We start from the raw sequence: 12,533 nt of genomic DNA on the forward strand, positions 1-12,533 counted from the left end.
CACTGATCCTTCTTGAGAAACTAGACAGAAAAATTAGGATATAGTCAGGTACAGTATCTTCCTACATAACAGACTCAAATAAGGGGCTTGAACTTCAATAACACTTGCTATTTTAATTTTTTCTGTTCTCAACTTAAACAAACGTCACAAAGTACCGAACTGGAACTCACACAAGACTATGTGATCTTCATTACTGTAAGTACTCCAGATGTCTGGTTACATCCCTACACAACCTAGCTCTTCTTTAATTAGGTTTTTGGGGCACACAACTCCAAAGTTATAAATCTGTAACTCCATAGTTAGGAATTAACTATTTTATGATTATCAGAGAAGCAAGGGAGCCAGACCCCTAACATAGACAAGAGAGGGGAAAATAGTAGTACAGGAACTAAAGGCCAACAATAAGCCAAAACTAGTGTGACATTGATGAATGTTAGGAAGAAAATCAGGTAACTATCTAACATTTGTATAGGAAAAGCTGGAATCCATCTGAAGCAAAAAAAAAAAATTTCACTGATAATGATTTTTTATTTTTGCTGAACCTGTACCTATTAATGACTTAACCCGTTTCCAAACAGAGCCAGATTGGAAGCACAAGCTCTGCACTGAAATTGCAATAATACTAAAACCCCCAAAAGAGAAACTTTTGAAAGATTGCAAATGAAACTCCAAAAAGTGAAGTATTTCCTTGAAGACTCTTTTATTCATTTTAAAATAATAAGTCAGACATAATTAAGGCACTTGGCAGATTTCATTATAACAGATCAGATACTAATTCAGTTCAGATATCCAAAGCTGCAGGGTGGAGGGTGAGGGGCAAGATATGACATCTTACTTGGAAAAGAGTGATACATGATACGGCAGGCTGCAGAAATCACTGAGGACAAAAAGAAAAAAACAAAAACCAAACACAAACATATTCTGGCTACACAATAAAACAAAAATGAAAGAATACAAAGCAGAAACTTAGGAGAACCCTCACAAAGGAAATACTGCTAGAAGTAGCGTAAGACAAAAAGCAAGTGGGATGTAGAGCCATGCACAGTATTTGCAAAACAATATACAACTGCAAATGATGCTGCCAAGAGGTACCAACTCAGAGTAAAGAGAAAAAAGTCACATCTAGCAAGCATAAGTATGGTGCAACAAAAAAACAGCAGACACAACACTGTAAATCTGCTTAGATTTGTAAATCTGCAGGTGATTGCCTGCAAAATCCTACCTGGAAACATGGATTTCTTAGAAATAAAATAAAGCTCTTATGAACTTAGAACCTCTCAGGTCAACCTTATTTTGGAAAATGCTTTAAAAACATAACTAGAATAAAAGCACTGGTACAGAAGACAACTAAAATTAAGAGCTTATAAATGAGAATTATTATTAAGGATTATTTCACTCCAACCTATGGTGGCTAAAACAGAACTTGGTAAGCTTTTTTTTTTTTTTTACTGTCATGATGAACAGAGATAAAACAACCTTTCAGAAATTCTAAAGCTTTAAAACTTGTTCAGTAAATACCAGTACAGAAAAAATTAAAAATAAAAAATAGTGCTGATAAATCAAGATTGTAGCGACCCTTTATTTTTAAAATATGTTTTCTCAAAACTAGCATTATATTCTCTACTACTTCCACCTCTGGAAGAGAAGGGTAAAATGGAATGAAATGTACCAAGATGAGTTGAAGAGTATGAGAAGCTCCAGAAAAAAAAAATAAAAAAATCTGTCTTTTCTTTTCAGGAGAGTAATGCAGTATTTCAACCAAAATATAGCATGCAAGTAAAACTAAAGATTGTAACCTGTACCTCTGCAGTCCACTTCATTAAACCTAGGCTGCGTTGTCCTGATGCATGCCCTTGCTCTGGGAAATGGAGAGCTGAGAAATGCCTAAGCCATGCATCACAAACACCTGCACCACAGATAGACCATCCTTTTCCTTGAAGATCGGGATCATTAAGCTAGCACAAGGAGCAGACAAGGAAGAAGAAAGAAGGCTTTCAGGAGAGGAAGAAACCAGCAGAAAAAAGAGGAAGATTCTTCCTTCTGCACTACATCCCCTACACTGGAATGTAAAAATTAGGCTATGTTTCAGAAGAAAGATGTTTCTTTCTTCAACAGTTACTACTCATTACATACACACACATTTTTGATACCATCTAAAAACTTGTTCAGCAGAGTTCTGCAGCCATGGGCATATTCTGTCATTTTAAAAGCTAAGAGGAAAGAGGTTCTTCCCCAAGAACAGAAAATCCAAATTATGGCACATATTTTCTAGCACTTGGTAGAAAAACAATGGGCATGTATCTTTAACCATGCAGCTAAAATATCGTAGGATGGCAACTTCTTCCTTTACTTCAGAATAAATACAGAACTTACTTCAGAGTAAATGCAGAATTTCAGCTGCAAATGCATACAGTAACAAACCAATTAAATGAAAAATTCACATGGAAAAAAACTCTAGATGGATGTGGTATTTCTTCTAGACAGCAACACAGTTTTGACACAAAATGAGACTACAATTGGGAAATAGTATTTACAGAAAATCTTTCCTTTATTCTCAAGAAGGATACATATTATTTCACATCAACTGAAAAAGTTTACAGTAAATAGTTCTGAGGAAAAAATATTACTTGAAATCCTCCAGGACAAATGTCTCTCTGACGAATAATGATCCAAGTTCATTAAACTTTATCACAGTGCATTCTTCACTGCAAAAACAACACAGAAAAAGAGGGGGAAAAAACAACAACAAAACAACAAAGAGCACACAAGGGAAAGAGGAAGGAAGGGGAGATAGGTTGTTTTTTTTTAATTCTGAACTAGGATGTAATTCCAAATATAAATTAAGACAACACAACAGTTCAGCTTTTTCTGCCAGCAGAGGTAGTTTCTTTCCCCCTTTACTTGTTTTATCAGTATCATGAAAATGCTAAAACAGTAGCTGCTTTTCGCAGGATGGAAGTGAAATTAAGCAGACTTGCTTGGCAGCTTAACTGCTGGTTAGAAAAGAACTGCTTTGGTTTCTAAGAGGTTTTGCTCTGCATCTTAGTGAATCAGCCTCATTTCAAATTTCACTAAGACCCTTTCTGGCACAGACCTGATATGCATTCACTGCTAATTTATTTATTTTTTCCCCATAAGGCTTTTTTTGCTATGGTATATATGAGCATATGAGACTACTAACTCATGCAGTGTTCACCTCAGTACTTAACACAAATTAAAAACAAGCTAAAAGTATATTTTGATCATTTAGTATACTGTCAGAATAGAGATGTAGCCACAGCAGTCAAAGATATGTTAACAGAAATGTTTCTGTTTATCAAAATTCAAATGGTAAAAATATTATAGGTAGTGTTTTTCATTCAGAAGGTATCCTTCCATATCAACATGCAAATCTATAATTATAAAAAAGACATTTTTGGTAAATGCAATATTTACAACATTTATCTTCTTTCATAGAGACTCCAGCTTCCGTTTATTATACTTTAAACTGAAATGTGTCCTATTTAACAGGAAATAAATTCTCACCCTTAATTCTATCAAAGTATGAGAAGAAAGCAATACATCAACTGTAAATTTATGGCTCAATATGGATACAAGCCCAAAGCTAAAAATTTGCAGATCTATATAACCAAGCACATTAAGCAGTCCTCTTGGGTAACATATAACCAGAAGTAACTCTCATAATTCAGCATACACTATGGGAAGAGCAATTATGACCATGTCTGTTCACCCTTTTTGGTCCAATCTGTTTTCAAAAGAAGCTGTGCATATTGTCAACATAATGAATGAAATCACAAGACTCCTCATAAATTTTAAATGTCCTAAGGGGTTTCTTCACCTTCATGTGAAATCTGAGTACTGTATGCTTAAACTGGTGTGTTGTGGTGTTGTGGTTTGGTTTTTTTTATTATTAAATTATGCATTTTTAGGAATATGCCCTTTTATTGGCTGCATCAGCATTCTGTAATATGCCTGAAAGTTAAAACATTCAGCAATATTATAGCTGTGTTTTCTTAGATTAGTCCTGTTTTACTGCATAATTCCTTCAAATTGCACAGGCTTTCATTACAGTAGAAGCTCTTCCCATATATCTTCCATCATGCAGCAGAGATTCTATTATTTAATTTAGTGTGAAAAACATTAGAAAAATATTTTTTTAAATGTACCAGGAAATTCCTTAAGGAAGAGGTTTTAATATCATTCTAAGAAAATAATCTCTGAATTCCAGCAACAGAGAATAAGCACCACTTCATTGTAAATACAGGATAAGAATACTATATGTCTTCTGTTCTGTCAAATGTAGTATGTAGTAACACAATATTTTTTTATTCTTTGTAAAGCAAATGTTCCCTAGAATAATCCTTTTATAGAAGGAAGCTTTGCTGGGTTATTTTTATAACTGAACTAGAAAGCAACCAAGTGAGTACGTCAGTGTTGGTCAGAGTTTGGTATATTTAGTAAAAAAAAAAAAAAAAAAAATCTTTGCTCCTATTGTACAGAAGCCTTTAATATTGCGATTACATTCTTTCATCAGTAAAAGGAAAATATTTCAGAGGCTGTGAATTTCTAAAGTTAAGTGTAGACAAAGTTCTAAAGTAACCACAGAAAAGGAACCGTTGTGCAATGAAAAGTATAAAATTGGACTTACTCCAGTTTAAACACTAAAACTTTCTTCAATGCACCTTGCTCCTCCCCCTGAACCATTATTGTTTCCACAAATTTTAACACAGCAGAAAACTCAGCAGGATTTTGTAAACAACAAATAAAAGTATTACAAATCATTAGTATGAGAAATAAAAAAGAGAAGCACAGGTGTGGAGTTCTTTGAGTTTTTTGTTCTGTCATTTGGGAAAAAGTATTTTTTGTATGATTTAGAATACATCTTTGATAGCAGAATTTGTAACCATTGTAAAAAAAAACATACCTAAAACCAGTACATCTGGCTACAGGCACATTTCTCACTATAATACAGCAGTGAATTTTAATTTTGAAAGTACATGAACCTTTCTCCTGCTTTCTTACTCTACACAGATTTCATAGTGATATTCTCCATGGATACAAGTTCAGAGTCTGAAAAAAATGGCTGAAGTACCTAAGAATCAAATGAAAATACCTTATCCTAAGAGCACTGTCGCTGAATAATCACGATGAAAAATAATCATGGCATACATTTTCCTCTTCCAGAACTACTACTTTAAATACCTCTTGACATCACTATGATATAAATTTAATTCTAGACACAAAAAATGTAGCTTGGAGGTAATGATAATGGAAGACACAATGTTGATATCAGAACTCAGTATGTGGTCCATGGTCTTTTATCAGCCTGGTCTACTGGAAGGTGTCCCTGCCCATGGCAAGGGGATTAGAACACTAGATCATCTTTAAGGTCCCATCCAACCCAAACCATTCTATGATTCTATACCTTCCTACAGCACATTACGTACAGAAATTGGAGATAATCTTTAGTATTTCTCATTTTGCTACAATATGCAAAGGAAGGTAAAATCTGAGCAAGAACTACCCATTCTTTAATAACTGGCAACTTCTTATGTTTGAGAAAAGTGAATCTGGAGAGATTCTTCAATTCTAACAAATGCTCTGAAGACTATGCTAAGACTACATTCCAACCTGGATTCTACATAAAGAGTTACCAAGATATGCAATGCTGGCACAATTTTCAACTAAATCTGAAACACAAGTTTGAATCCTAATACTCCGGTGCATGGATTTGTTACATTCTCTGGATGAAGAGCAACAAAATACCTGATAATGTTTGCAATTTGTTGCTGAAGTAAGTCAGAGTGGTAACATTTAGCAGTAAATAGGTCAATTGTCCCTGAATTTGTTTAGTTTTAAGAAGATGTTGGACAGATTCAGGAACCATTTTTACTGAAAGAAACATATCCAATGGCTGTCAATGCAGATGAACTACAAGGGGAACCGACCACAGATAGGGAAACCATAAGACACTTGCCACCTCTTTTGCCAGTTTTGGAAACAGATGCTGGAGTAAATGCTTTCCTTGTCAGAGATTTCCAATCCTCAGATTTCATTTTACTTAGGACCAGCACATCTGAGTAACTTATTTTGATAATTGTTGTGCCAGAAAATTATTTATGAATCTGTGCTTTAAAAGCAGAAGCTGCCCTTCTACTAGAGTTCCCAATGAGGGACTTCAGATTTACACAGGCTCACAATAAGCTAAGGTTATGCCAGCTTTCATGTATTTGTTCCTAGCTGAAGGATTGTTTTGAAAGTGTTATGAATTTTTACTTCAATTTTATAACCTCATTCTAGTGTAGAACAAAATTAAACACTAACTTTTTTCTACATGATGATTGCTGTTTTTTGGTAATGCCACTTTTTCAAGTGAAATCTTTGTCAGGTAGTTTGAAGATGCATAAAACACAATATGCTTACAATCATTTACCAAACTTAATGGAACATAAGCCTTATGCAACGCTGATGTCTCCATAAATTTGTATCAGTAATTTCATGAAGATTTTTCAACTTTCTTGCATCAACTGGCATTCAATTTATCATACCTTACGCTCACTTCACAGGTCTATACCACACATTCAAATAGCCTATCCTATTTGAATGTTCAAAGCTTTAGCTTAAAAATCTCAGAGAGTATTATTGCCTGCTATTTTCAGTAAAGCTTACCAAATAGGAAAGATTTATAATACAGTGCTTACTGGATTTACAACCAGGTTAGTTATTAATGGGGACAGATAGCCTGAGACAAAAAAAGGGACAGGAAGAAACCAGGAAAGAAGAAATTAAAAGTCATCATCTGTTCTGCCAGATTCAGATAATTGATTCTTCTAACAACCTCACTCACTTCTGAAGCTGTTCATAAACCATGTCAAATATAGATATCGACAAATGAACTAAGGGTGTTAAGTTCCCATGGCAGTCAATACCATCAATGGAGCCTGGATTTTGATGTCCCACTTCTAATGTATCTTTTTGAGTACAGCAGAATCTCTCTCTTTTATACTGATAGACCCAGTGTTAATGCAGTATACTGTTACTATAGACGGAGTTTGTACGCTGTTTTAAAGTGTAAGAGCATAAACAATAAGTATTTAGTTAAATATATATGTATTAAAATGAAAATATTATTTCGATTCATCACCTCTGTGAGAATTTCAGAATTGTCTTTTAAACATTTGTCATAAAATACTGCTTGTAAATCCTCTTAAATCAATGTGGTGAGAATCTAATTAGATCAAGGTACTGAACTGTGTCCATAAACAGTGGTTTAATTCTGTCAACTTAGTATCACTAACGCCATCCATAAATTTTGTCACGTTTAAAAGAAACCATGAAAAAGTCAGTTTCACTACTTAATAAGTTATGCTCTCTTGTGTGATTTTAATAGGCTCTGTTAGGATAACAGCAGCCAGCCAATTTAAAATTTTCAGGCTTCATTTTGTTGGCATCTGTAATCCAAGGGGTCATTCATTAAATTATGACCTTTTTTATTCTGTGTGGTTTGAGAGCTAGAGAGGAAGGAAGGGAAAAGAGAAAACATTGATGTAGATACAGCAACAGTAAGGAAGACCCTCAATATTATTTCCTTACCTGCAAGCATAACTCATTAACAGATGCTGTATCACAACAGGATGAAAGTTTGACTGCAACACTGGAGATCCTTATTGGTCAGCTATTCAAATCTCACAAAAGGAGGCTCCAAGATATGGGCAGTGAACAGTAAAACATGTGACTCTGAACTTTACGATAAAACATGGAAAATATTTTTTCTGAGCATAAGTATATTGCAAGCAAATAATCCTTAAAATTGTATGTTGAAATGAAAGAAAATAATTTTATTACTACTTGGTCACCTAGTTTAGGGAAATAGGGGAAAATTAATACAGAAATATGGTTTTAATCCAAATTAAAATCCATAGCATTTATTTGGCCCATCATTTAAAACAAAATGTTTAAGGATAATCGATAAAAACTCATTTCTGGAAGTGCTCATTTTTCTCCATTGACTACAGAGAAATTCTGGTGAGTAGGCTTGATTTATGATATCTAACTATTAAAACAAGAGATAATTGGAGTAAGTTTAACACAGAAACCACCCTGAGGCAAGAAAGAAATCTAAGTGTAGTTTCTTGAACAATGATGCTTTGTCCAAAATCAGCATCCTTAGGTATAAAAAAATATAAATATGAATAAATATAAATATGAATAGCCTAGAGGCTTCAACCTTGGGGTTTCATGAGAGACTCTTCAAATGAAAAAAAGAAAAAAAAAAAAAGATGCTATGAAGAGAGGAAATAGATTTGCTTGCTGGCCAAACTTTAATAAATTAACTATGTTGCAAACACTGAAAAAGTAAAGTATTAATGTAACATGTTATTTTAAGGAAGTCTGCAGTGATAAAATAAAAAGAAAACCAAATCAGAAGTAAAAGGCGTCACAGCGCCCTCTCTAAAATCTCTGCTGAATAGAGACTCCATGAAAATGCAGCTAGGATCAAGGAAACAGAACAATTTCACGAGGTGTCAATCATACAATTGTTGTCCATCACAACACGTTGGATATAGATGCAATCTAAGCACCAAAAACCGTTAGCTGAAGACAAACCTAAGCATGTGTTTCTCTAGCATTGGTTGCAGTGCCACAATTTCCCTCCAGCTTATTAGTATCCTCCTGAATATAACAATCCAAAGACAGCCCGAAAACTTCAAAATAGATCTGATTTGCCTGTAAATACACAGTCATTAATATTTTTTAAACAGGCCCTAAACTGAAAAAACCTTCACACATATTTCCTGTTCATCACTAAGACACTAAATAATACCCATATCTGACTAGAAGCTTTCCATTCTATAGGGAGGACCTTCAGCTGCTGCATGCACACTCTATACAATCTGATTAACAAGAATTTAGTTTCCAATATAACCCTCTGTCCTTCTAGGATCTAAAAATTTGTATACAATGTAGATCATACACACATCTATAAATCAACATATTAAAGCAGTAAACACAATTTAAAAATATTTATATATATATATATAAATATAAACTGTAACATAAATACATTCATCACTTTCCCTTTTACTATTTTTTGGACTGCCTTAAAATATATCTTGGATTTGGACTCCAAGGACAAAAAGTTGAGAGTAACCTTCTGGGCTGTGGGTTGGAAGATCAAGAAGAGGATTACAGTCTCTCTTCTCGCAGGCAATATGAACCTCACATGCTCTAAGGAATTACAACAACAGGGATTTCAAATCCTATCACAGCCTGGGTTCTCAGCAGCAACGATTGCTTTTGTTCCAAGACACCCAAGAGAAAATTACTGACTTTCATAAAGAGCATACACATTTCAAAACTTCTGCAATATGTGTGAATGACACACTGCAATCATTCCACTACTGCATTACAACTGTTTCAAAACATGACCTCTGTGTGTCCATAATTAACATTTCCCAAATTGATTATGTAATGTGAAATCAGTCTACAAATATTATATGCATAATAAGCATATTCAATTACTATGCAAGCCTGTTATTTGCCAGCATGTATATAATACCCTTTTTTAAATTTATAACTCCACCATTTTACATCCATTAATAATTTTGCTACTATAGTCCACAAATTCCTAGTGTTGCTGATTATCTTCCTAAGTTAAAGATAATTTTTTAAAAAAACACTATTCATCCTAGTCTACATTTGTTCCTCTTTTTATTCTTGGATTAAACTTCTGTAGCAATCTTAAATGAGTTTACTTGTAGGAAACACATGGGAGACCTATCAGGAATACATGAATACAGGAATCATAAACCTGTTCTGTTCAAAGCTTATGTTTAAAAAAAGGTTCTTTGTGAGATAATTTTAAAAACTGCATTATTTTTATCTTCACATAGATGAAGCTTGTAACAAAAGTGGTACTGACATATTTTATTTGTTCACTTTGTCAACTGCAAATACAAGACAAAAATAGCAGAATCTTTACTGAGCTCCTTTCAGAATCAGTCATATTACTATTAACATATCCTAAAGCAGGAGCATAACTGCTGTATTAGAGCTACCAAAATGGATTATTTCTAGCCTGAAGCAATGCTTTGTACTAATAAGACCAAATGTTCTGTACATGTTGTCTGAACATCGGGGACTGACACGTTTGCAAGCCCTGCCACTATCATCTAGAGAATGTACTTGTTGCTGCAATGTAATGAGCTTTATAGCAAGCAGTATATACCTGCACACAGGAACTGAAATAAGCCACACAGTATAGCTAAATGTAGTTCCTAGCAGAAACTTCTAGAATAGCCCAGGAGGGCTTTTACAAATCAGGACATAAAGAGTCCCTTCAAATTTAAATTTCCCTTGGCAATTAACTGCTGCTGCATTAGCAAATCTTGTGAACTGAAACCCTGCTGAGTTGACTTGCCTATAGTTATGCACTGCTGAAATCCTAGACACAATTGTGTCTTTGCAACTCTTAAGTATTTTCGAATGTGTTAAATCATTCACATACAGACTAGAGAGATAGATAACATGAAAAGCTGATTAAAACACACATAGAAAGAATCACACACAAAAAATATGTTAAGTGTTACAAAGGAGAAAAGCAGCAACTATTTAGAATTATACAGCTGGAATAATGGTGGCAGATTTTAGAAAAGTGGGAGACAGCAGCTACTAAGCTGCAGACCATAGTACTGAAGCGCTAAGGTAACACAACACAGAATCAACTTTCTCACTGCCTAGATACTTACATAAATCTCAACACGCTTTATGCATTCACAAACTCTGTAATCTCTTCAACATCAGTAATAGCCATGGGTTTACACATGAGAATTTAACAGAAGAACTCGAAAGTCAGCTACTCAAACTACCCAAGATGACCACTAAGATAGTGCCTCAAAAAGAACAGATGAAAGGGGAAATAAAGAGGAGGAATTACCCTATTTGAACGTGCTCAGCTGTTTCTATTACTAAAACTAAGAAGCACCTAGACAAAGTGTCAGATTCTAAGATGCACTTAAGATAATCAGATGCACTTCAAATACTAAGATGCACTTTTTTTTGGTTAAATTTGGGTTCAGACATTCAGAGGTCCTTTGCTTTAATAAATCAGTATTAACTTAATGTCAGCTAACACATCATCACAACATTGTAAATTTTCCTCAGTAAAGAATCATCCTAACATCACACTTTCTCATCACTGTCAATTTTAAAACATTTGGAATAAGGTGACCTCTCTCTGAACTAAGTAGTAGTACTGTGGTCCTGACACACACAAAACAGTCGGACCACAGGAAAACAAGTTTTCAGGCAGTAAGAGGGACAAGTGTTAAATCAGCTTATTTTAAAAGAATTTAGCTAACATGCAATATTACAGTTGGAATATCATGGAATAACGTAAAGGTCAAACATTATCTTAGAAGGTCACAAGAGACCCATGAAAGATTATTGTTCTTACAAATTCCTGGGTTTGCAAGGTATTTTAAACATGTTACAATAAACAAATGTCATTTGAAAGCAGGAGCCTCCTTCAATTCTCAAAGGTATGCATGCTGTTCCTGTGAAGTAGTTCTTGTGTTCACCTAGAACAACTGATACTCTTCACAAGTTTTACAAAGAAATCACAACTCACAGTAAGGAATGTATATTTAATAACTAAATCAGCACTTCACATTCTATGGAAGCTGTTCCTATTTAATCAGAGATCTGAAACCATTCCATCATAAGCTGTGTGGAACAATGAAGCTGAGTCTCTAATTCTGTCTCATGGATTCAGCTAAATTAGTATCAATTAAGGATACGGAATATAATTTGTAATTAAGTTTTCCTCTTTAATGTTAAATAGATAAGCCTTTGAACTCAAGAAAACTGCAAACTAATACAAATCTGCTGTAGAAAAAAATACTACTGACAGTGTCCTATAGGACTGAGGGACACACTGTGCATGATCATGCATTTAAATATCTTTCAATGGTATCTCTTTACTAAGGTCAAACTCAGCACCAGTTTAAAAATAGACTCTTCTGAGGGCAAAAGGGATCTTATGCAGACGCAAACATCACAGCAGGCCTTCTGGGTGTACAGGATGCTATTATATTTTGCTTACTGACAATATACTTCCCTTTATCCGGCAAGACCACACTTCTCTCTTTACAGTTGCCCTAATTCTCGAAACATCAAAGTTATTGTTCTGAGAATGCCACTAATTTGTCCCTTAAAGCAAACATACAAACCAATGCCTAACACAAGTAATATGCTCCTTAGGTATCTCTTTTTTGCCTTAAGATATATGCTATTAATTACCAAAACCCTAAATGGTATTATGCTAAGGATCTTGGTTTAAAGTGAACCGTAATTTTACATTTTCAGTTGTACTTTTTTCCCTACTCCAAATTTATGTTTATATACTACTTTTTAACATTTCACAGAGGTAGCCATGAAATAAGATACCTACACTACCAGGGAAAATCGGAGTAGCTAAAGAGTACAACCTAGATCATTCTGCTGCATATTGGCAGAGGAGACAGGTCAAGTCC

General features: G+C 34.3%; 1 protein-coding gene across 9 annotated transcripts in view; it reads right to left on the reverse strand.

The window, feature by feature from the left end:
• The window catches only part of IMMP2L (inner mitochondrial membrane peptidase subunit 2), a 435,181-nt gene that overhangs the window by 390,139 nt on the left and 32,509 nt on the right, over positions 1 to 12,533 (reverse strand). The window contains exon 4 of one of the 9 annotated variants that reach the window (XM_051618089.1): positions 2,525 to 2,705. The exons of 7 other annotated variants lie outside the window; for them this stretch is intronic. In XM_051618089.1, coding sequence (XP_051474049.1) covers positions 2,624 to 2,705 — 82 coding nt within the window. In that variant the 3' untranslated portion in view covers positions 2,525 to 2,623. Of the gene's footprint in view, positions 1 to 2,524; positions 2,706 to 12,533 lie in introns of those variants that run through there. One more of the 9 variants, XR_007889370.1, reaches the window with a different exon arrangement.

This window comes from Apus apus, chromosome 1 (genome assembly GCF_020740795.1).
Source record: "Apus apus isolate bApuApu2 chromosome 1, bApuApu2.pri.cur, whole genome shotgun sequence".
Lineage (NCBI taxonomy): Eukaryota > Metazoa > Chordata > Aves > Apodiformes > Apodidae > Apus > Apus apus.